This window comes from Carettochelys insculpta, chromosome 5 (assembly GCF_033958435.1).
Source record: "Carettochelys insculpta isolate YL-2023 chromosome 5, ASM3395843v1, whole genome shotgun sequence".
Classification (NCBI taxonomy): domain Eukaryota; kingdom Metazoa; phylum Chordata; order Testudines; family Carettochelyidae; genus Carettochelys; species Carettochelys insculpta.
Window position 1 is genome coordinate 19,227,987 of NC_134141.1, and position 22,650 is coordinate 19,250,636.

The following is a 22,650-nucleotide window of genomic DNA, read 5'->3' on the forward strand; positions in this document are numbered from 1 at the left end:
TTAGTATTCAAAAAGAGGGCATATCATGGGCTTACGTAGAGTCCATGTAAATATCTGTCTCATTTTATCCTTTTTTAATGATTCCAAGCATTGTTTGCTATTTTGGCTGCTGCAGCACACTGAATGGATGTTCTGAGAAAACGATCCACAATGACGCTAAGATCTGTCTTGAGTGGTGATAGCTAAATTAGTTCCCATCATTTTGTATTTACAGTTGGGATTATTCTTTCCAATGTGCATTGCTCTGCGTTTATCACATTAAAATTAATTTTCCATTTTGTTGCCCAGTCACTTAGTTTTGTGAGACACTTGATATGTTGCTTTTAAAGTGTAGATGTGCAGAATGATAACATCATGTTATAGAGTGCATAAACAAAGTAGATACAGTGTAAATCCTATTTTCTGAGTGGGACTGCCAGAAAAAGCCATTTTAGTACATTGTGTGGGTTTGCAGTATCATTTTCTTAATTACAATTAAACTCATGCAGTCAACTAAAACAGTTCCGCCGCCATATGTCAAATCTCACGTTTTCTTGAGTGTTACACAGATGTGGGTACGATATAACTCACATAGTGTATTTGAGGTATCCTGTAGGATCCTGCAGGAATGAGGAAGAATTCTTCAGGGCCCTGGAGAACGAACAATAAATGTAAAATATATGTGGATTGTCCTTGCTGTTTGGATATGTCTCCTAGTATTGGATGCAAGTTTTGTGCCAGTTTTAGATCTGAACTTTAGATCGCAGTTTAGCAAAACACTCATAGGTTTTCATATTTTGCTGAATACAGATGAACATAAGTATGTGAGTTGATGCACATAAAATGCATTGCTATTTTTGGGATATGTTTTTTCCATTTTTTTAAAAAATATCTTAGAATACATGGGACATTATCAAAATACTAAATTTGTGGCTAAAACTTAACATTGAGCTTTGGTTGGAATTTTCTTCCTCAGTTGGTTACATCTTTAATGTAACTTTGAAATATGTTTTATATTTAAATATCTTTTTAATATTAATATTCAAGTGGTAATAGTTACATAAGTCAGAGTCGTGACTTATACAATGTTTCCTAACCTAGTACTACATTCTTATCATGTAGTTTACTATTTAAATCAGTCATCTTGGTGACCTACATATGTACTTCAGTGGGGCTTTGCATATTAATTGCATATGGTTTGCTGCCAAAACTGCTGATAGAAATAAGCTCTGATCACCCAAAACACTAGAAACCATTTTGTTAATCTAAAGTTGCTGCAGTATTGCTTTGTAGTACTTAACTGTAATTTCCAGTAAAATTACTGGTGTGAACTTCCAGTGCAATCAATGTATGTTGATTACTCCTAAATTGCAAGATAAAAGGGTTTACATAGCAAGTTTTTAATGTTCATTTGTTAGGTATTAATATAACTTAATGGGTTAAAGTTGTTCAGGTTTGTTTTGTGAGCCTCTTTTTGAAACAAGAAAGTGACCCAGATTATGCATGCAGTCAGAGTTTGAAACTGTATGATTTGAGACACACACATGAATTAGTGAAAACTTGAGTAAAATATATTAAGATGTATTGAGCATATTTATTATAATTCTGGATGATCATCTATGACCAAAGCCTATAAAAGTTGATGTTGTACATACTCACTGGTCTGGATGGCTGGACCACACAAACTTTTTTTTTTCTTTTCCTTATCCTCTCGCACTTTTTATCCTAAAAAAAAAAAATTGAAATCCTTTGTAAGTGCAATTTTGCGTACAATTTAAGATGCTTATTAAAAGAAAAAAACAAAAACCTTACCTCTGTAACATTCACATTGGCCAGTTTTGAAGTCAGAGGTGTGCACTTGTAAACTTGTTCATTTCTGCTCATCTGACTGATCTCACCTGTCTAAAATTGAGACATCTTAATAGTTTGGCATGGCAAAACAAGATATTAACTGTTGTGACCATTTTGTGCTACAGCTAATAAAACTGACCGGTCACTTATGTTAACTTAATTCTGTAGCTGAGTTTAGTAAGGGTTTTAGGCAACTTCAATAGAAGCAAACTTTGTCCACATTTTCATCTAATGGGTATAATGACAGCATCTGTCACTCATTTCAGGTAACAAAAAAGCAGTCCTGTAACACCTTAAAGGTCAACTGTATAATTTATTAGGTGATGAGCTTTCATGGGACAGATCCACTTCTTCACTTCAGGATCAGTATTCCCCAGATCTGAAGAAGTGGGTTTGGCCCATGAAAGCTCATCACCTAATAAATTATATTGTTGATCTTTTAAGGTGCTACAGGACTACTCTTTGTGAAGTACAGACTAGCAGAGCTACCACTCTGAGACAATTTGTCATTTCAGGTATTCATTTATCACTTGGTTTCTCATTGTTCTAGCAGTCTACTCAGACAACATAGAAATAAAAATGTTTTCAAATACAATTGTGTCAAGAGTAATTCACAGATAGTGGAATTTTAACCTTTTTGTTAATTTTGCACTGGCTGCAGACATGAATTCTGTTTTTTATAAACTTGCAAAATAGGTTTTAGGTTTGAAAATAGTTCTTGCCTTGATTACTATTTATGAAAATAGTAATATTGTTTATAAAATGGTCAGCTGCTTTGTATGGTGAATAGAAAATTCTCTCACACATCTATGCCCCTCTACCCTAAAAAGCACCCAAACAAAACAATATCCAAAGGCAACAGTCTAATATATTTCTTTGGCTGCTTCTCTTTTTTCTGGGGGAGGTGATTGTGGAGGACATAATGTTTTATGTAAACTATTTAAAATAAAATTTTGAATAAATAACTGTATTAAAAACTTAGTATGAGTTTATATATTAGGTAATGAAACCAAGCATTTTCATACTTGTATCAAGAAAATAGTCCCTTTCTTGGGTCTCGAATGAGGGAAGTTTCCATGTTTCATTTAACCCTCTGTTGATCCTCTTACTCATTTATTTTTAAGGACGATATAAAAGAGAAACATTAAAGCCCCATCCTGTGCATGCAGAACAGCAGTTTACCTCTAGTTAGAGTTAAATGCAAGCAAGAGCTGGGGAATACTTTGCAGTCTAATGTGGAACTAAGGAGAAGTAGCATATGCTGACTGCTGACAACAAAAGTTACAAAAAGAGACAGGAGAGAAACAGGGGTGGTGGTGGCATAAATATTTATGGATAGTTCTTGTCCCTCCTTTTGACAGGCATTAGCTAGAAAATACTGAGTTGTAAACTTCTGATTATAGTGTGTGGAGGGATAGCAGTTCAGACTTTTTCCACTGTGTTTCCATATTAATGTGAAGATACCAGTTCTTACTATAGTGGTTACTCCCATTATTAGATTGAAGTTACAGCTGTAATTTGACATCTTCAAATACACTATTCACAGAGCAAGCCCTCTCCATTCTTTGCAGGACACTACATTAGTGAACAGTAGTGGTTTCTCTCTAGCTTACGATTGGTGCTGACAGTTGTGGTCATGTAAATCAATAATTATTAAATTAGTGTGCACAGTCGCTTGTTGGTCCCCTTTCCCCCACACTCCTCAAAAGCACACCACTCTTCAGTCTATTCAACATATGAAACTTCTGATTCATGCCATAGAAATGTTTGCTGATTACAGCCTCTGTTTTTAGCAACTTTTTCCCACTGAGCACATAAATAACTGGCAGCTTTTTAATAGTACCTGAGGTACTGCTCTAGCCTGTAAAAATATAAAATATTTATGATTATTTTCAAGTAGAGGAAAAAGCAGGGATAAGGGAGGATTAAAAAGAAGAGAAATGAGGGAAGATGTCAAAAGATTAGTCAGGTTTCATATATTATGAATACATTGCACATTTTTAATAAAATAAATGGCTTACTTTAATTTCCTACAGCTTACTCTTCTGGAAAAGAAAGTTCCCATATCTTGTTGTAGGATTGGATAGAGAAGACTGGTAGGGTCTCTGTTAACTGTAAGGTGCTAGGACTTGACTCAGATCTTTGCTCAGGTCGTTACTTTTTTAAAAAAAAAAGAACATAGGAACTGCTAAATTATCTTCTATTTTCAATTCATACAGTTTATCCTTGCTTATTGGAGGAGCTTGATAATCATCTTCCTCTTGAAAGTGAGCACCAGACTTTGTTGACCCTCTGATAATTTGGCTATAGATGTATGATTTGCTCCTGCTTTTCTTTCTGATGGGGGTAAATGTTTGTTTTCCTGGGACACAGAATATTGGCAGATTGGGTGTGCTGGTGTACGGTGTAGCAGCTCAGGTCTACTGTAATAGTTAAATGAACATATCAGCCTTTTTGTCCACTGACAGTAAAGACAAGCGGAGTTCAGTCTGCTCTAAGGTTGAGGTCAGCCATTGCAGCTGGATAGATGTACAGCAGAATCTATAAAATGACCAAGCACAGTGGAAAAAATACAGCTCTGAAGAATGTCTTAATTGGTCCCAGGTGTGGTTAAAGCTTGTAGGCAGAAGTGATGGGAACTCTGCTACCTAATTGTTATAATGTTAAATGTACAGCTAATTGTCAATGTGGTCTGTGCTAGCAAATTAACTTCCCTGTCCCCTAGTATAACAGAGGATAAATGAGGTGTTTTGGGCTCCAAGTCTGCACTGCTGACACACATACTTTTCTTGTGGTTTGGAAAGTGTTCCTAAGGGGAATCAGCATGGCAGCTTTGGAAATCCATTTGAATAATGTGCATTATATTCACATTATGGAACCTGCCTTCTCTCTCTGCATCTGTGAGTAAGTTTTCCTTTCATATTTGTGGCTGATGGTTTCAGTATTTGAATTTTGTTGGCAGCAAAGTCGCTTTGAGGTCCAAGATTGCCTTTATGCTGTCTGGTAGCAATGACAGGAAGTATTACCACATTAAGCTTTTTCTTTTCTTCTTTCAAGAATTACTTCGAGAAGGGAATCTGTGCACATAATGTGGAGCCATTGGAGAAAAATAAAATGTTAGTTATAAAATTGATTTAATCATTTATGCCAATGTGGATCCATTGTATGTAGACTTTGCATTCTTAATCCCTGATAAATTGGGCTCTTAGCCTGCGAGAGAGGATTATCTTCAATTAAGTGTCTAGTCTACTGGAAATTAAGACAAAAAAAATTGGTGTCATGCTGTTTTTCTTAGTGAGTCGACCAGATATTTTTGACATCACATAAATCGTTAACGCAGTAGATGTCAATCCAAAATGAAAAGTCTGTACTATTATCTATAAAATCTGTATTCTTCCTAGAGGGGGAATAGTAATTTTAACATTACAAAATGGGTCATGGGGAGAACGGCAAAGTTACTTACTTTTATTCCCGGCCTCTCTCCCCAAAACTGAACTGGCTAGAGCTCTATAGAAATACCAGCTGTGCTAAAATGTTGTGAAAATGCTGATCCTTATATGCCATTCAGGGCACTGATCATATGGGAAATATAAATAGTACTTGACCAGACGTGATGGGAGGATCATCTTTAGTTTGCTGTTCTAACTAGTAACTCTTCCCTGAATCCTCAAGTCACTTCTGCTGATAGGAGGCACACTGAGCACCTGGACAACAAAATTTGATACTGTCATTTGTCACGTGAGTATTTCAGAAAGTGCTAGAAACACGAGTGAAAGATGGAAAGCTTTTGATACCACTTGATGAAATTGCATGCCGCTGACATGCAGAACTAAAGAAGGAGTAGCCTGCAATAGCTAGCATACATATACAGTCGACCCCCAAGTTATGCAAAGATTGCATTCCTGGACAACCTCGCATAACTTAAATTACATGCAAGTCGGGAGGAGCCAGGAACCAGGCAGGAGCTGGGGAACTGACCAGCACATCGCTGCCACCCCGACAGGTCCTGACAGAGGCAGCAAGTGTCAGGCTGCTGCCACTGATGGGAGGAGTTTCCCTGCTCCTGTCGGGTGGCAGCCAGTCTGTCGGTGAAAGCCGAGAGTTAGGCTCTCGGTTGCCACCCCTGACAGGAGCTGGGAAACAGACCGGTGGCAGGGAGCTGGCACCTGGCAGCCCAGAGCTACGCGCCACTTCCGTGCCACTCAAAGTTGTGTTTAACCTGAGATACACCTAAGTCGAGTGCGCATGTCTGGGTTCTGCTTCTTTAAGAAAGCATACTTGCATGAGTTTCAGTGGAAGTTTTGAAGCATCCTCCTAATCTTTTTCAATATTTAATGTACTATTCTTATTTTCAGGGCTGCATTTAATATAATTATTTTTGAATAGTGAGTAAAATCTATTTTCTTAAAATAAATCCTTTATTGTCTGTGATTTTACACAACTCAAAACAGTTTTGGCATAATCTGCAAATGAACTACCAAACCATCCAAAATCTCAGACTCTAGGATGTTGGACATGTCAGGTAGGAATGTGAGCAGGAATGTAACACCATAGGTCTCAGTGCTGCTCAGAGTAATTGACTGGAATAGCTTTGAAGTAGCTTCTCACGTAGATATTTTTATTCCAGAATAAGGGCTAGTTTGTGCTTAATTGCTGCAGTGCCATCAAGTGAAAATGCTACGTTTACTGCTCCTCGCTACTCATTATCCATGCCCCTTATGCCCCTGAAGGGTAGTGTAATTGTATTGTTAATGCCCCAGAGTCCGGTGGCTCTCAACCAGTATTTCCTCTAATCTTTTCCATCCATGTGCAGAATAAATTTTAAAGTGCACCAAGGCATGTGCTCATGTGCATCACCAAGAGAAACACAATATCTAAGTGTGGAGGCTCTGATAATCAGCTGGGTGGCACTGGAATCTCTCTTGATTGGCTGTACAGATACGCAAATTACAGGGAACACTGCTCTCAACTGGTCCAGATTGCTGTACTCCTTTCAGGAGCTTCATTTTTCTTGCATGCTCGAAGTTTCACCTCACTTAAAAATACAAATGTGTCACAGCACATTACTTTACTTTCTCATTTTTGTCCTTTAATTATAAATTGGAATATAAATACTATACTTACATTTCTGTGTATAGTATATAGAACAGGATAAACAAGACAGTGTGTGTTCATACTTCACTAGTACTTCTTAGGTAGTCTGTTGTAAGACTAGGCAGATACCTATGAATTAATATGCCCTCTGGAACTTCTGGGGTGCTGCTATTTGAGAGCCTGTACCCCAGAGCTCTGGGGTGGCGGGTGAAGAGGTGGTGCTATGTAGGAAGTTTGGAGATGTTCTTAAGTATTTTACTAGGTATTTTCAAGATCAGTAATCTACATTCTCTTAGGAATTCCAGTTTGTAACAGAACAAAAAAGAAAACAAAGAAAGATAGATGCTACTAGTGGTTATTGGGAGCCGCAAGTGATATCCAGGAAGGTGTATGGATTCTTGTCCCTTAACTGTTGTTTTGTAAACTAATTCCTAAATGCATATAGTAGAAGATGGGTTAAGTTTAGCCTGTGCTTATCAAGGTACAGTAGTTAGTTGTCATCCAACAAGCCCACTTTTTAGCCACAAAACATTGTGGTAAAGACATTACTGTGAGCTTCTTTATACTGAGTTTCATTGGACCCTCCCATATGCCTTGTGTAAGCCCTCTGGCATTTGTGTAGCTTGAATAGTCATGAATAAAAGAGCTTAGAGCTAGCTTAAAGTACAGCCTCTGAAGTAGGCAAAAGAGGATTCAGATTGTGTACCCTGTTTTGTTTTCCTCCGTGTGGTTGAGCATTAATGTTTGAGCACTGCAAAGATTTGGTTTCAAATGAAGAGTCATTCAGTGACTAGGGAACTGACTATTAGGTTACGTTTATGATATCTTAAATATCTATGGCTTTTAAATATACACAAATTTGCTTTATGGACTCACCACTATATCTGATTTGTGCCAAAGCAAATTTTCTTTTAAGTATGTAAATGTGCATTAGCACCATGCCATCTTCTTCTCCCCCATAATGTGTGCAGTTTTTTTAGATGGCTTTTAGAAACCACACTTATCAGGCCTTTTTTATGGGAGTTCTTTGCACAACTCATTCAGCATTGTTCGTGGCATTAACACATCACTGAACAAATTGCTCTCTTGCATATGCTAATCCCATACTTAAAAGAACTCATTGTAACATGTTTTAATGCTTTAGCTGGAGGGGAGATGGGAATCAGAAGCATGTCAAATTGTCTCATGTGACCCAAAAATATTTAAAATACCTTTTTTCTTTGGGTCAACAGTTTGTATTTAGCATATGTGAATGCAAGTAGCCTGTCTCTTTTGTGGAAAAGATTAGTCTTTCCTCTTCTCTTTTGTGTGTGTATTGGCCTTGGTTTTTCAACCCAAGACTGATTAAACAATGTGTTAGCTTTAATTTCACACTAATGGTGAATTTTATGTTGGCAGTGAAAATATTTGATCTTTCTGTTTGCAGGAAATTTGTTGAGGGCATCCTGTTGAGGTTTTTATCATAGCTATTGAATGAACACAGGGTAATCTTACTGTGTAGATAACGCTCAGTGTTGTTTTAAGCAGTGGATTCTCATAATGGTATATGCAATGGGCAGATCCTCTGAACTTTATTTGCTTTTGACATTATAATTAGAAATTCATCATTAGATAACTTTAAAGTTACAGTTACAATGTATAAATGCTTCTGCATGTGAATACATGCAAGATGCTGTATGTTCATAAATAAATAACCTTTCTCCTGCAGTGAAACAATGTCAGTTAAATTAAATGACCCAAAAAATAGTTATTGACGTAGGAACTAAATTTCTGATAGGTTGATTTATGCAAAAGCAAAATGTAAAATGCATGAGTCCCTGTAATTATAATTTACCATTGAAGACTTTGAATTGAATTAAATCAAATGATTGTGAAGGTCTGCATTTCTAAGATGTCTGTTGCATCCAGTTTTGGTTTTCAGGCAGATATATATAAAGGAATTCTGGAAGGAATTTTTGATTGACCTTGTTTTTTGTCTTTACAGAGTAATTCTTTGTTGGTACCGGACAGCCTGCGAAACACAGATAAACGCAGGAATGGTCCTGAATATTCCAATGACATCAAAAAAAGAAAGGTGGATGATAAGGATTCCAGCCACTATGTAAGCAAATGTGTCAAATAAATGATTCATTTATTTGCAGATACTTTGTGGGTGAGAGTGGAATAGTTGTAAAAAGCAGGGCAGATGGAAATCAAAGCGAGTTAAATCACCCATTTTAATAATGATTTAAATTGGCAAATAGGCAGCCTCATTTAAATAATCTATTATAATCTGGCTTTGAGTTTTTAGTTTAGTTATTTTCCTTAAGAAGATTAATTCTCATTAGTTGGAAAAATTAAAACATGTTGATTTGCAACTAAATATAGCTTTACGTTAAATTTGGTGTTCATTTTTGCTAATCAGGAGGATATACCACATTGATTTAAGCAATTATACGGAATAATTTGAATTTATTTGGATTCTTAATTTTTCATTTTGTTAGAAAACATGAATGATGCACTTATTTATTAAGTGATGATTAATTTTAACTTAAGATTTATGTTGAGCTCTATTTTAATGGAAATTCAATTAAAAGAGCACATAAACAGCATACTAATTTTTAATTAAACTATCTTGCATGTGTTGTGTATATATCACGTAAAATGTATCAAAGTTGTATCAAACATGTTTCACATTGAAAACTGATTGATTTATTAAATAGAGGAAATGGTTGGTGAATGTAAATCTGGTCACCCCGTACCTAAGATGTTTAAAATTAACAGATCTTCTGGTTGTTAGTTTTCATTCATATACTAGAAGAGGAACACAAGCTTCCCTGCTTTTTCTACTGCCGTTAGTTACTTAACTTTGAATGAATCAGTCACTGAATGGAAATAGTTGAATAAACTGAAATGAAGACAATTATTCTCTGCACTTTCAAATATCTATTACTTAATATTAATTTTCTATTTTAAATTATTTTCATGTAAGTTTAGGTTATTCCTAATTTCATATGGTCATAATTTCAATTTTAAATAGGCTTATTTACAAACAAAAATAAAAACTGATTTTAAATTTTAAAATTCTGATTTAAAATTTTAATTTTATCCATCCTGTTTAAAAGCTGCATATGAAGTTTCAAGTGGTAGTTGATGATGATCTCTGGAGCATGTATATTCACTCGTGCCACATAGAGCAAAGACTGAATAGATTTTCCTACTCCCAAGGTTATTACTGCCACTGGGGTTTTGGGAGCCAACAGTACCTGTCTTTCTGAATCAGAGAAGGCTTCTGACTCCTAAACAAGTTTTTACCTTGGGGGGTCTTGAACGTCATTGCTCAATGACCCCCTTTGGACAATAAAAATTACTACTTGGCCCCCCGAGCGTGGGGTGGGGAGAGCAGGGGAACTGAAGCCTTCCACCCAAGTCCCGCCATCCTTGGCGATGGGGCCAAATCCCATGCCTTACCACCTGAGGACGGTGGGAGGGTGGGGGTGAGGAACAGCCTCAGACAGAGGACCTGTAACCTGAGCCCAGCTGCCCAGTACTGAAGTGCTCCTTCAGTTTTGGCTTTTGGGCCTGGTCCCCAACAAAGTTAAGCTCGCCCTGACAGCCCATTTACCCACTTGGGAGTCTTGACCCACAGTTTGAGAATTGCTGGTTTTCCTCAATTTCCTCCCCTTCTTCCAATTATAATGGTAGTCACTACTGCAGCTTGTATATGCCTCAGAGTCTGTAAGACTACATCTGCAAGGTAAGCAGAAACCTATGGTGAAATCCACCTCTTCTCTGCCCCCAGCTTCAGCCCCAAACCCAAATGTCTGGGTGGCTATTTTTAGTACCATAGTGCAAGCCCCACAAGCCTGGCTCCATAGAATCTTGGAGACGCACGTCCACAGGTTTCTGCTTGCCAAGTGACTTAACAAAAAGACCTACTACTTATGCTGGCTGAAATTGCAAAATGTCTATGAAAATCAATGCCAAAAAAAAAAAAAATCCAGTAACGTGTTTGCATAACTTGTGTACTGCCTTTTGACCAGCTTTGCTTGCCACTAACTTCCAAAGAACTAACTGCAGGAAAGATCATAGGTCTTATGAATCTTGCAGGCAGGCACTGGCTGCATGGTTTAGCATTTCTCCCCCTAAGCAGAGCAGGAGTAATGTAAATTAAAGAGAAAAAATAGTAATTGGAGAGGGAAAGGAGATGCTGTTCGCACAGAGAAACAGAGAGAGTATACAATTGTACAGTGGCATGAATGCCCTGGATGTGTGACTTCAGGCACTAACTGCATTGCTGGTCACTCAGACCCCACAAAGTTAGATTCTATTGTAATTTTCAATGTTTCTGGGTATGGTTTCTCTCCTTCACTTGATCCCAACTTCTTGCCAGAGGCTTGTACTGGCCACCGTAAGTCCAGTTCTATTCACAGTCACACTCTTTCAGATTTTTGAGTTACCATCAAAAATTAAAAAAAATTGAGGCACATCCCTCTTCTGTTAACCTAGCCTGTACAGACTATTATTTCTCCTGTCAATCTACCCCTGTTTCTTTGAAACCTAATTCTCTGATGTTTTCCCCTGTCTTGTACGGGTTGAACCTCTCTAGTCTGACACCCTCAGGACCTGACCAGTGCTGAATGAGAGAATTTGACAGACCATGGGTTTAATATTTTCTGTTTGCATTACCAACACTTCCACTGCTTACTGGGCTCTTAAGACATTTAGGGGTAAATTACAGCTCAATAGCAGCACAGAACACTGACGGCCGGAACTAAAGGCTGTAAACAAACTTTATGGGACCATGGGAAAATTGGCCACACTCATGATAAGAGATCATCTGGCTAACCAAAATCATGCTAGATTGTGGATATTGCTGGTCTAGAGAGGTTCAACCCATGTCTTAGTGCTGGAAACTTTTGACAACCTTTCCTATGTACTAAAATCATTCAGGTAGCAGGCTTTTTTTTTTTTTTTTTTGGAGGGGGGTGAAAAGGGTATTAATCACCTCATTTATTCAAAAGAGATCATGTTTAAACCACTGTGTGTTTGTTTGGGCACCGTATGCAATGTGCAACTGTTGATTTTAAGGAAAACAGGACAACTTTGCTTTGGTAGAAGCAGTTGGAAGGGAATTGGCTTAGAAATAACCTACGTATTTTAAATCCTTTTTGTTCTAAGGGTTACTCAACTTTGGAACAGGCTTAATATTTCAGAGGTGTACTAGATTTCAGACTATACTCATGTGGCTACTGACTTCCGGCTTTCTTAGAAGAAGCACTTTCAATGACAAGAACAAGCCATTTGTGTCTAGAAATTAGTTGATTGTGGGAATTGGAATTATGACAGTAAAATCAAAATCCTCCCATTTTAACTTCTGTTTAAAACTTTATTTTGAAGCTTTAAAATGGAAATTTGGGATGGTCTCAAAATGGCCTTATCTTGGACTTAGGAGAGACATCTGAAACAAATAGTATATATCGGAAATGTCTTTGAAAATCTTAACTATTGTCCTTTTCGCATTCAAAGCATTTTGTATACTGTTACTTAGGATATGTCTACACTTCCTGGGAGATCGAACCTGAACAGTCGACTTTGCATGTCTGGTAAATGCCCTCGAAATCGATCTCTCTGGGGTCCACAGTTGACTCCCTTGAGGAGTAAGGGAGGTTGATGGGGAAAAACTCCTGTCGACTTTCCTCAGTGAGGACAGTGCAGTAGCTAGAATTGCATATCTGCAGTCAACTGTTTGATCTAGTGTAGACCTACCCTTACTGAACAACTCTCCTTGTACAGTTGATAGGATTGAAACACAGATTAGCAATGAGAGCAGTTATAGATGTCTTTTTTTTCCACAGCATGTAAACAATCACCAGACTAGCTACACATCATTTATATTTTATAGTTTTATACATGCTCTCTACCTCTAGAGATGAGTCTCTCCTCTTTCCTGTCTCTGTTTAATTTGGGTTCAGACAGTGATAATTTTTACTATACAGGTTGTATAGCTACCAAATGCTTGGCTTCCCTCACCCATGCTTTTCAAGTGCATTAAAGTGAATGAACCATTTTTTTTCCCCTAGGATAGTGACGGGGACAAGAGTGATGATAACTTGGTTGTGGATGTATCCAATGAGGTAATTTAGTTTCCATTTTTTGCATTTTTAATACTTAAAATTCGCTGTCATCTAAATCTGTATAAAGAGAGGCTTTGTTTTGCAAATATTAGTAATTTGCCTGAAAACCCAGGTTAGTGGGTTTTAACAGAATCATATTATAGGGGAAGAGCAAGTCAGGCTGTCTTGTCTTCTCGCTCTTGACTGGTTCTCTCGCCTTTGTTTTTCCATAAGATGAATTCCAGCATCTCACAGCTGTTGTCATGACAGCCTCTTTGTGGTGGGGGGAAAAGTTAAAATGGGGATATATGTACAGGGCTTGGTTGATCAGGCAGTACTTTAAGTCAAAGTGTCTGTGGTAGGGGATGGGGTTGGAACACTCAACTAAATGACCACTTTGAGGCTAGCATTTGAAGAAGTCCAGAGTTGACGTGAACTTAGAGCTAAGAAACAACTAGAGATGTCCACAGAATTTCATAGGGTGAGTGGCCCTTTAAGAAGACCCTACCATTCTCAGGAAAGGCAGTCTAGGTGGAAGCAGTTCTTTCCAGCAGCACCAAGGAGTGTGTGTGTTGGAGGGGAGGAGGTAAACAACTCCCTCTTTCCCCTTTTGAATGTCCTGCAGCTACACTAGTTTGACAGCATAAGGGTACATCTACTCTACCCGGTAGATCAACTTGGCCAGGGTCGATCTTCCAGGGTTTAGTTTTGCATGTCAAGTAGGGACATGCAAAACCGAGCCATCAGGTCAACAGTTGACCCCTATACTTTTCAATCTCACAAGGAGTAAGGGAGGTTGACAAGAGAGCGTCTTCCATCGACCTCCTCCCTTAGTGAGGGCAGTAAGGCAAGACAATCGTAGATAAGTTGATTCCAGCTATGGAGTTGCCCTAGCTGGAATTATATATCTACAGCCAACTTTAAGGTTTAGTGTAGACCTGGCCAAAGATGCCTTTAGTCCTCTTTGCTTAGTCCCATCTACCTTATTGTGGCACTTGGGCTATGTCTACACTAGCCAAAAACTTTGAAATGGCCATGCAAATGGCCATTTTGAAGTTTACTAATGAAGTGCTGAAATACATATTCAGCACCTCATTAGCATGCGGGCGGCCGCAGCACTTTGAAATTGACACGGCTCCCTGCCGCGCAGCTCGTTCCGACAGGGCTCCTTTTCGAAAGGACCCCGCCTACTTCGAAGTCCCCTTATTCCCATCTGCTCATAGGAATAAGGGGACTTCGAAGTAGGCAGGGTCCTTTCAAAAAGGAGCCCCGTTGGGACGAGCCGCGCGGCGGTGAACCGCATCAATTTCAAAGTGCTGTGGCCGCCCGCATGCTAATGAGGCGCTGACTATATATTTCAGCGCTTCATTAGTAAACTTCAAAATGGCCATTTGCATGGCCATTTTGAAGTTTTTGGCTAGTGTAGACAAGGCCTTGGAGATAGGACCTTTACCAAACTGTTGTGTCCAAATGAGGTCGGCTCTGTCAGTTTTTTTTTTTTTCATACGGTTGGCTATGGAAAGTGAGTATCTAAGCAGGCAGCTAGGTAACCAGCAACATCCCCAGAAAGGCTAACCACAGTAATATTTGAGCACATGGTACAGAACTGACTTTCTGCCCTCTTGCACCTAATACCACTGGCAGGAATCCATCCTGCCATCAGAAGAACAGCAGGGCGTGTGGGAAATTATTGGAGCCCTGAGGGGTTTGAAGCTTCTGCACAGAGCATGGAACATGTGTGGGTGGAGTGCGGAGGAGGGTTTGCTGCCTAGAAGAGTAAAATGTACTGTCTGTATAGGGGCACGGTGGGCAATCACATGTGTGCTCTGATTGCAGGACGCAAGACACTTTGCTGATGTTGATTGTCCACTGGCACCACCCGCTCTGCTTACCAGTGGTCGTGGTTCTCTCTTCCTAGCCAGTGGAAGCTGTGGGAAGTGGTGGCCAGCATGTCCCTGTGGTTCCTTTTCCTTCAGGTGCAGCTTTCCACAGTCTTTGGCTGGGAACAGTGAATCACAGTCATTGGACGCTCTGGGCAGAAGGTCTACGTAAAAACTGACTTGTGGCCTGTGATCAGGTTACCCTGATGTGTACTGCAGGTTGCCCACTGCTGGTACAGAGGGTCAAAAAACAATAGATTATACGTACTCAGTGGGCCAGGAGCTCAGGATTGTTTTCTCTGTTGGCGAGGGTAAGAAAAGTTGGTTCTAGTTTGAAAAGAAATTTTTGAATGTTTTCGTTATTCAGAACTATCATGCTGCCAACTTGTGAAGTTCATAATCTTATTGCTGTTCCTTTTGTCTTCCCTTCCCCCGCGCTGTTTGTCACGCACTTGTCATATCTTATCTGTAATTCGATTGCAATCTCTTCTTTATATACTGAAGAAAAATTTCCTGTTATGTAAAACTCAAATGCAGAGGGTTTATTTTATTCAGACTACCCCATTGACCAAATGAAGAGGAGACATTTTCGGAGGGAAGCAAATGAAAACTAATAATTAAAAAATATATTTATTTAAACTTATCTATTTAAACCCTTCTAGTTTAAACCCTTCTAGTTTTTTAATGGTGATAATTTGTTGGCATGGTTTGTTCAAGCTCCTGATTCTGATGTGGTTTTCTGCTGTTCAATCTCCCCTACCCACAAATATTTTTAGGGCTTTTCTACACTTAACTGGAGATTGATGCTCTGGAGGTTGCTCTCCCAGGGGTCAATTTAGCAGGTCTAACAGGAATGTGCTTTGTGATTCTCCCTTTGACCCTGGTATTCCACGCAGTCACAAGGAGTAAGGGAGGTAGTCTTCTGTTGACCTCCCAATATGGGGACGGTGCAGAAATTCCGCATGAAGTGTGTTGACTTCAGGTTTGCTATTCTTCTAGCTGGAGTGCTGTATCTTAAGTTGACTTTCTCCGTAACTGTAGACCTGCCCTTTGTTTGTTTTTATTAGTAGTATTTTTATTTTAGGATCCTTCCTCCCCAAGGGTGAGTCCTGCACACTCACCCCGTGAGAATGGCATAGATAAAAGCCGCCTGCTGAAAAAAGATGCCTCTAGTAGTCCAGCATCCACAGCCTCCTCAGGAAGCTCCACTTCCTTGAAATCCAAAGAAATGAGTTTGGTGAGTATTAAAAGAAGTCTGTAGCCCAGAGGAAATACCTGTCTGTTTCTCACGTGTATGGTCTACCTACTAACTACTGTGCACAGTGGCTTGCTTGTTGGCAGCGGATGTCTGATTTTATTCATTTGGAGTATTTTCTTGTTCCCCTAGACCTTTATTTTTTCACTCATAAATTTTACCTCACACTGATCTTTCCAGTGCACTTATAGCTAATGTTTATGGTATAATGCAACCGGTTCACTTTAAATAGCACTTTCTTTTTAGAAATGGAAATAGCTTTTACACACACACACACACACACACACACACACACACACACACACACACACACACACACACACACACACACACACACACACACACACACACACACACACACACACCCCCTTTAGAAAGTTCTGCAGAATCCAGGGTGCCTTCTTCTACATAGACTGTTTTATCTTGTTAAAATGTTATTAAATTATTTGATCATACTATTTTTGGTTATTACAGTGGCACAGATTTTTAAACTGCTTTATTTTAGGAGATTGTCAGTTTGGGGTCATTCTTTTTTGGACTTTAATCTGTGATATTAAACATTGGTATTGTAATTGAAATGCCAGTTTCAGACTGAAAGAATTTGGTGATACATAGAATATTGTCTTGAAGAAAAATCATCTCAGACATTTTTAATGCCTGTGGAGGAAGGAAAAAATGACCTTCTACATTTTTTTGCTTGTTTAATTTTGGCAGAAATAGGAAAGGTCAACATTTTTGTTCGCAAGTTAATGTTGTCAACATTGTATGGATTTATGAAAATTGGCTGAGGGAGTAGGCAGTAGGCGCCTAGCGTCCCAGCTGCTGTTGTGATAAATTGTGTAATATGGCCTGGATTAAAAATAATGCTCATTTAATTTGTTTAATGATACCAGCATGAAAAAGCCAGCACGCCCGTTCTGAAATCCAACACACCAACTCCTCGAAGTGATGTGCCAACTCCAGGTACTAGTGCTACTCCAGGACTTCGGCCAGGCCTTGGCAAACCTCCAACAATGGACCCTCTGGTTAACCAAGCTGGTAATGGATTGCTTCTTATGTGTCTTTCTGAATCTTATAGTAATCTTTTTATTTATGTAATTATCTGGGAATGCTAAAGAAATGTATGCTTCTTTCTTTATACTGTGGAAGAGGGTTGATAAGAAACAGATGTTGCGACTTAGTTTTCAGCAGTTTGTACCTCTTTCTGACTGTTTACATTTGTTTTTATCTTCTTTCCACATAATCTAAACTACAGAATGACTTTAAACTTTCCTTTAATTATTCTGAGTGCAGGCGCTTTCCTCTTTCATTATCCTGTATTTGAGTCAGCTAATATTTGCTGAAATGTATGAATCCTGACAAATTCAGAGCAATGCTTATCTTTGCCACTCAGTCTTCAGACATAAATTTTCTAAACTATGCCTCTCAACCTTATTGCAGGAATTGGAGCAATACCAAATAACATGAACAGGGAATGAACAATGTGGAGGAAAATATGAAGGAAGGAATGGGCACTATGCTTAGGGATTATTAAAAGTCATCAGAAGAGCCATATGTATATGAGCTCATTTACACAGAGCCAGAATGAGACTAGTTCAGGATGTGCCTGGCAACATTAAAAGGGACTGTGGACAGAGGGGATGTCTGGGTATTGCAAACATAGTATTCATCTGGAATGATGTTTTCTTCCCTGTGTGCAGAAAAATAGAAAATTACTTCCATTCAAAATGAGCACGTTGTTTCATTAAACTGCAGCTGCTGGCTTGAGGACACCCTTGGCGGTATCAGGACCATATCCTGCTCCATTTGGAATGGTACCTCATGCTGGCATGAACGGAGAGTTGACCAGTCCAGGGGCAGCTTATGCCAGTCTGCACAACATGTCCCCGCAGATGAGTGCTGCTGCAGCTGCAGCTGCCGTGGTTGCCTATGGACGATCTCCTATGGTAGGGAAACATTGCTTGCAGTCTCAGTAGGATGAGGTTTGGTTCACTGGGAAAAGCTACATGCTTCATTTAGCATTGTCAAACTCCCAGGCCATAACAACGCCAGAGGCTTAACTGCTTTGCTGTATGTTTCATTTTGCTATATGGCTAGAGAAACAGTCGTGCCTGGAAAACAAAGAATCTCGGTGTATTTGTGTATGTTTTGGTTTTTGTTAGCCTTCATCAATGGTTCGGTTCATTAAGAAATGCCAAACTATTTTTTATTTACTTTTTAAATAAAAAGGTAGTGTTTGGAAGCTATAGGGCACTTCATTGGTTCTCTGGACATCTGTTTTTCTCCTCCTGGAGCAGATTTGTACACTTCAGACATCCTAAATTAATCTTGCAGCACACAGAAGGCTTTTTATCCACATTTCTGTACTTGTAGTTTTATATTTTATGAAAATAAAATGTTGAAGTTGGGTGGTGTCTCTTTTATGGCTTTCTGGCCTGGAAAGTTAAAATATTCTTTATGCCCAGCAACAGTGCAAATAAGGTGCACTGTAGTCACCACCACCATAAAGTAAAGCTGAGTAGGGTCCCAGTTCTGCAAACTTTTCAGCATTATGTGTAATTTGAAGCACACACAAGGGGTGCATCTTCACTAGGAGCTAACTTCAAAGTTAGGTACTACATCGAAGTAGCCAGCAGAGAGTCTACACACACTTTCCCTTGCTTCAAAGTAAAGGGAGCCCAACTTAAGTCCTTACTCCATTCCCAGGAATGGAGTAGTGGCCTATTTCAAAGTTTAACTTCAAAGGAGCCTGTGTGTAGCCACTCAACTCAAGTTATTTTTGTAGTGTAGACCCAACCAAGTAAGTCCCAAGTGAATTAACTGGGATAATTTGTAAACAAAGTTGTGGGCAAAATTATTTCCAGGATGTCAGGCTTGGTGCTACATTCTCTAAATTCTTGAAGGAGACTGATGTTTTAACCGCAAAACAATTGTCTTGAGCAGGAAGGACAGAAATTGTAGACTGCATATACATGTCTTTGAAAGCACATGCATTATGGCCAAGTTACGGATACCATTTCAAAGAATGAACTTGAATGCCCTCTGGCCTGTATTTGTTGTAGGGATTGCTTGATGTATGTATTTATGCTAGATGAATTAATATAGTAAGATTTAAAATGCTAAAACTTGCTAAAAGAGCACATAATGTATTAAGTATATTATTACTGTCATATTTGAGTTATGATCATGTACATCTATTTGTTCCATTTTTAAAATGTGAACACTGGAAAATGTAAAAATAAATCTCTTAATAGTGTCCCTTTATGGATTCCTTTAAGAAACATTTGCATTTCTAAAATGCTCTATGTGCATTTTTTAAAAAATGGGTAGTGAGTTGGGTGTGAAGGAAGGGGAGTTCTTTTCTCATTCAACAGTCTTGAGATTTGTTCATTTTTCATTATCAGGTTGGATTTGATCCTCCGCCTCACATGAGAGTACCTGGAATCCCTCCAAATCTAGCTGGCATTCCTGGCGGAAAACCGTAAGTAACCTTTAACACCTAAACAGCCAAAGCACTTAGTTGTGTCTGCAAACAAGACTTCCAAATGGAATGATATCTTGGGTGTTTCAAAAGAGATTGCTGTTGTCCTCTCCTGATAAGGAGCATTTCTTATAAATTCTTAACCAGCAGCTGTCATCTTAATCATGCACATTTATGAATGTTTAGTTGTTTCTGGAGTGACTCGGTTGATAGGATATGACTCTTGTGTTTCCTTTCTCTCAAGCCTTGCCATTGAGCTAGCAGTAGCTAGTTGAGTTGGCATAGTAATGCTCAACAGAAGAAATATGATTTCACCTTTACGTTTAAAATATGTGAAACTGACTTTCAGCCTCTACAAATAATGGGTGCAAATGACATCCTCCTTATTTTTCTCAATATTTTAGGAGGAGGGGGGAAGGTCTGATGAAATTACTGGGTCTCAAGGTTAAGAAATTAAGTGGTACCTGGTGTTACATTGTAACTAATACGTAACTTTCATAATGAAGTAGGTGCTTCTGAAAGCTACCTCAGAGGTATGCAGCTGTACCTGTACCTTGGACATGTAATTGTAGGAGGCTTTATTTTCACGGTAGTGTTTGAAAATAGATGCTTGTTTTAATAGGCAATGCTAAATAAAGGAAAAGAGAGCTTACAATACCATATCTTGTTGATCGTGACAAGGCTATTTTGCATACAAAGGTAAATATATTTTGGGGTTTTAGAGTAGTTTGTTTTTTTCAACTGAGGAAGTATCAGTAATAAAATTAAAGCAGAACATTGGCTATTAGCTAATATTCTATACAGTCAGTTGAATTTTGAGATCTGCTTAAAGATGTCTTGTTTTTTATATTTGCACAGTGTAGTGTTTTGTTGCTGTACTAAGCAATATTTGGAAATCATATGTCTTTCAGTTTGGTAGGTGAGCATTTTGTTGAGAAATTGCAGCAGGGCAAAAGTAGTTAAAAAGTAGTCTTAATCAAAGGTTAAAAAGTAGTCTTAATCAAACCTGGCTAGATTCCACATTTAGGGTAGAAACTTGGAGACACAGCCTCATTAAAGGGGAAAAAAGCCTTCAACATTTATATGAAGTTTTTTTTTAAATATTAAAATACTTTTACACAGTTTTTACACAAAACACACGACTTGCAAATAATACGTTATTGATTAAAAACTCCATTTTTCTGATGGTATTTCCTTTAAAACTGGTATATAGTTTCCCTTTCACTTTGCTCTGTTTCCTGGCAGTGTTTATCTAGAATGCCTACCTAATTTGGAAAATCCTTCCTGTTGATTAAAACTATTCTGCAACATGATTTTAGTTTCTGATTATATTGCCTGATTTAGCAGTGAAACTGGTTTATATATTCCCTTCTTCACTCGCATCTTTCTCTCACTGGTGCATCATATGCCTCCTGATTTGCCTCATGACTTTATTGTGAACTTTTGTATTTACAGATTCAACTCTTTCGCACAGCTTTCAAATGCATGCAGTCACTTTTAAATTTCATATGAGTTATAAGTTAAAAGCAGCATTTACTGTGTTGACCCTTACAAGTATTTTTAAACACACCTAGATTTACTTCTGCCATGCTTTTCAGCCTTATATCCCACCACACCTGTCACAGACAATGCTTAAATTGTGCAGTAAGTATGATGCCTTGTGCAGTGCATTTCTTCCTTCGCTCATTCCTCTTTCATAAGGATTAATGGAAAATTTCTGGTACTGAGTATGGGTAATGTGGCACTTGCCACAGCATTATGCAAACTCCAGGGAATTCTTTATATTTGTAAACTATTTCTTCCAGGCTCTGTCTATACCAGACATAGAACTCGACCGCTGATATGCAGTTTAAGCTACAGAAATTGCGTAGCTAAAATCGACTTACCAGCAGTCAACTTAAACGGTGATCTGTACGGAAGAAGGATGATGGGAGTGTTTCTTCTGTTGATCTTCCTTAATCCTCACCACTCCAAGGAGTCCTGGTGTTGACTTTGACCTCTGAAAGCACAGTTTTCACATGCACAAAACAAAACCCTGAAGTTCGACCCTGAGCAGGTCAATCTTCCACGGCAGTATAGATCTAGCCCCAAACTCACAAATTGAGATACCGCATAGTGTTTATGTAGTAAATGAGATAGGACATTTTTTTAGTGTGTCATGTTGCATGTGTGAAACAGGGAGGAAGATTTTTCAGAAAGAAATACTGAATCCTCTGCCATGTTTGTCTGCTGGCTACTGTAACTACTCTGGAGCCTTTTGTTGTTCTAAGCGCCATTGATTCGTTGCGCTCTTTTCAAAGGACCAGCATTTCTGTGAGTGCCTTTTCTTCCTTGACCACTGTACAGACTGAGATCGTATTATAGAATAGGCTGCAGCTAGTAGAATAAGCTGCCTCTGAGGAACTTGCTCTTGTTTTCTAGTTGCCTGCTGTTGCAAGAATTCCTTTTAGAAAAACCCTTATTTTCTATTGCTTCATCTTCTGTTGTGTCACCAAGTTTTAATCCCTTCCTCTCAATGTTTTCTGGGTTTTTTTTGTTTTTTTTTCTTTTTTTCTTTTTCAAAACCTACAATTGGCAAGTTTGTTCTCTTCCGAGCCAGCTCCTGTTATCATTGATACTAGTGACACTAGGCCATTACACGTTGACCTAGAAAGCTGTGGAGTGGTTCAACTCATCTGGTTCCCATTGCAACAAATTAGTTGGTCTTGGCAGTTAATAACAGGTGTCCCTTAGATGCACTCTCATTTTATTCCTCTTCCTGAGAAACATTCCTTCCATTTTCTCTCTATCCTCCTGTCAAGCTATATTTAGTGTTTATTCTTCAGTTTTCCTTCACTCTTCTTCTGTGATTTTTATGGAGGTTTCCCTTTCTCCTATATCCTTTTGTTAGATTTTCTCCATTGCTGAAGCTCATTGCTAATTTTTTCTGTTACTGGGGAACTCTTTCTTCCTCTACATGTAGTCTTTTTTTTTTTTTTTTTTTCCACTTCTCTGCTTTTATCTGTTATGACTAAC

The 22,650-nt window shown here is 38.5% G+C and overlaps 1 protein-coding gene across 2 annotated transcripts in view; it reads left to right on the forward strand.

The window, feature by feature from the left end:
* Nucleotides 1-22,650, forward strand: part of TLE1 (TLE family member 1, transcriptional corepressor) — a 94,205-nt gene that overhangs the window by 49,481 nt on the left and 22,074 nt on the right. For both annotated transcript variants that reach the window (XM_074994719.1, XM_074994718.1), the window contains exons 9-14: nucleotides 8,909-9,025; nucleotides 12,987-13,040; nucleotides 15,984-16,136; nucleotides 17,048-17,192; nucleotides 17,910-18,100; nucleotides 19,559-19,635. In XM_074994719.1, coding sequence (XP_074850820.1) covers nucleotides 8,909-9,025; nucleotides 12,987-13,040; nucleotides 15,984-16,136; nucleotides 17,048-17,192; nucleotides 17,910-18,100; nucleotides 19,559-19,635 — 737 coding nt within the window. The remainder of the gene's footprint in view (nucleotides 1-8,908; nucleotides 9,026-12,986; nucleotides 13,041-15,983; nucleotides 16,137-17,047; nucleotides 17,193-17,909; nucleotides 18,101-19,558; nucleotides 19,636-22,650) is intronic.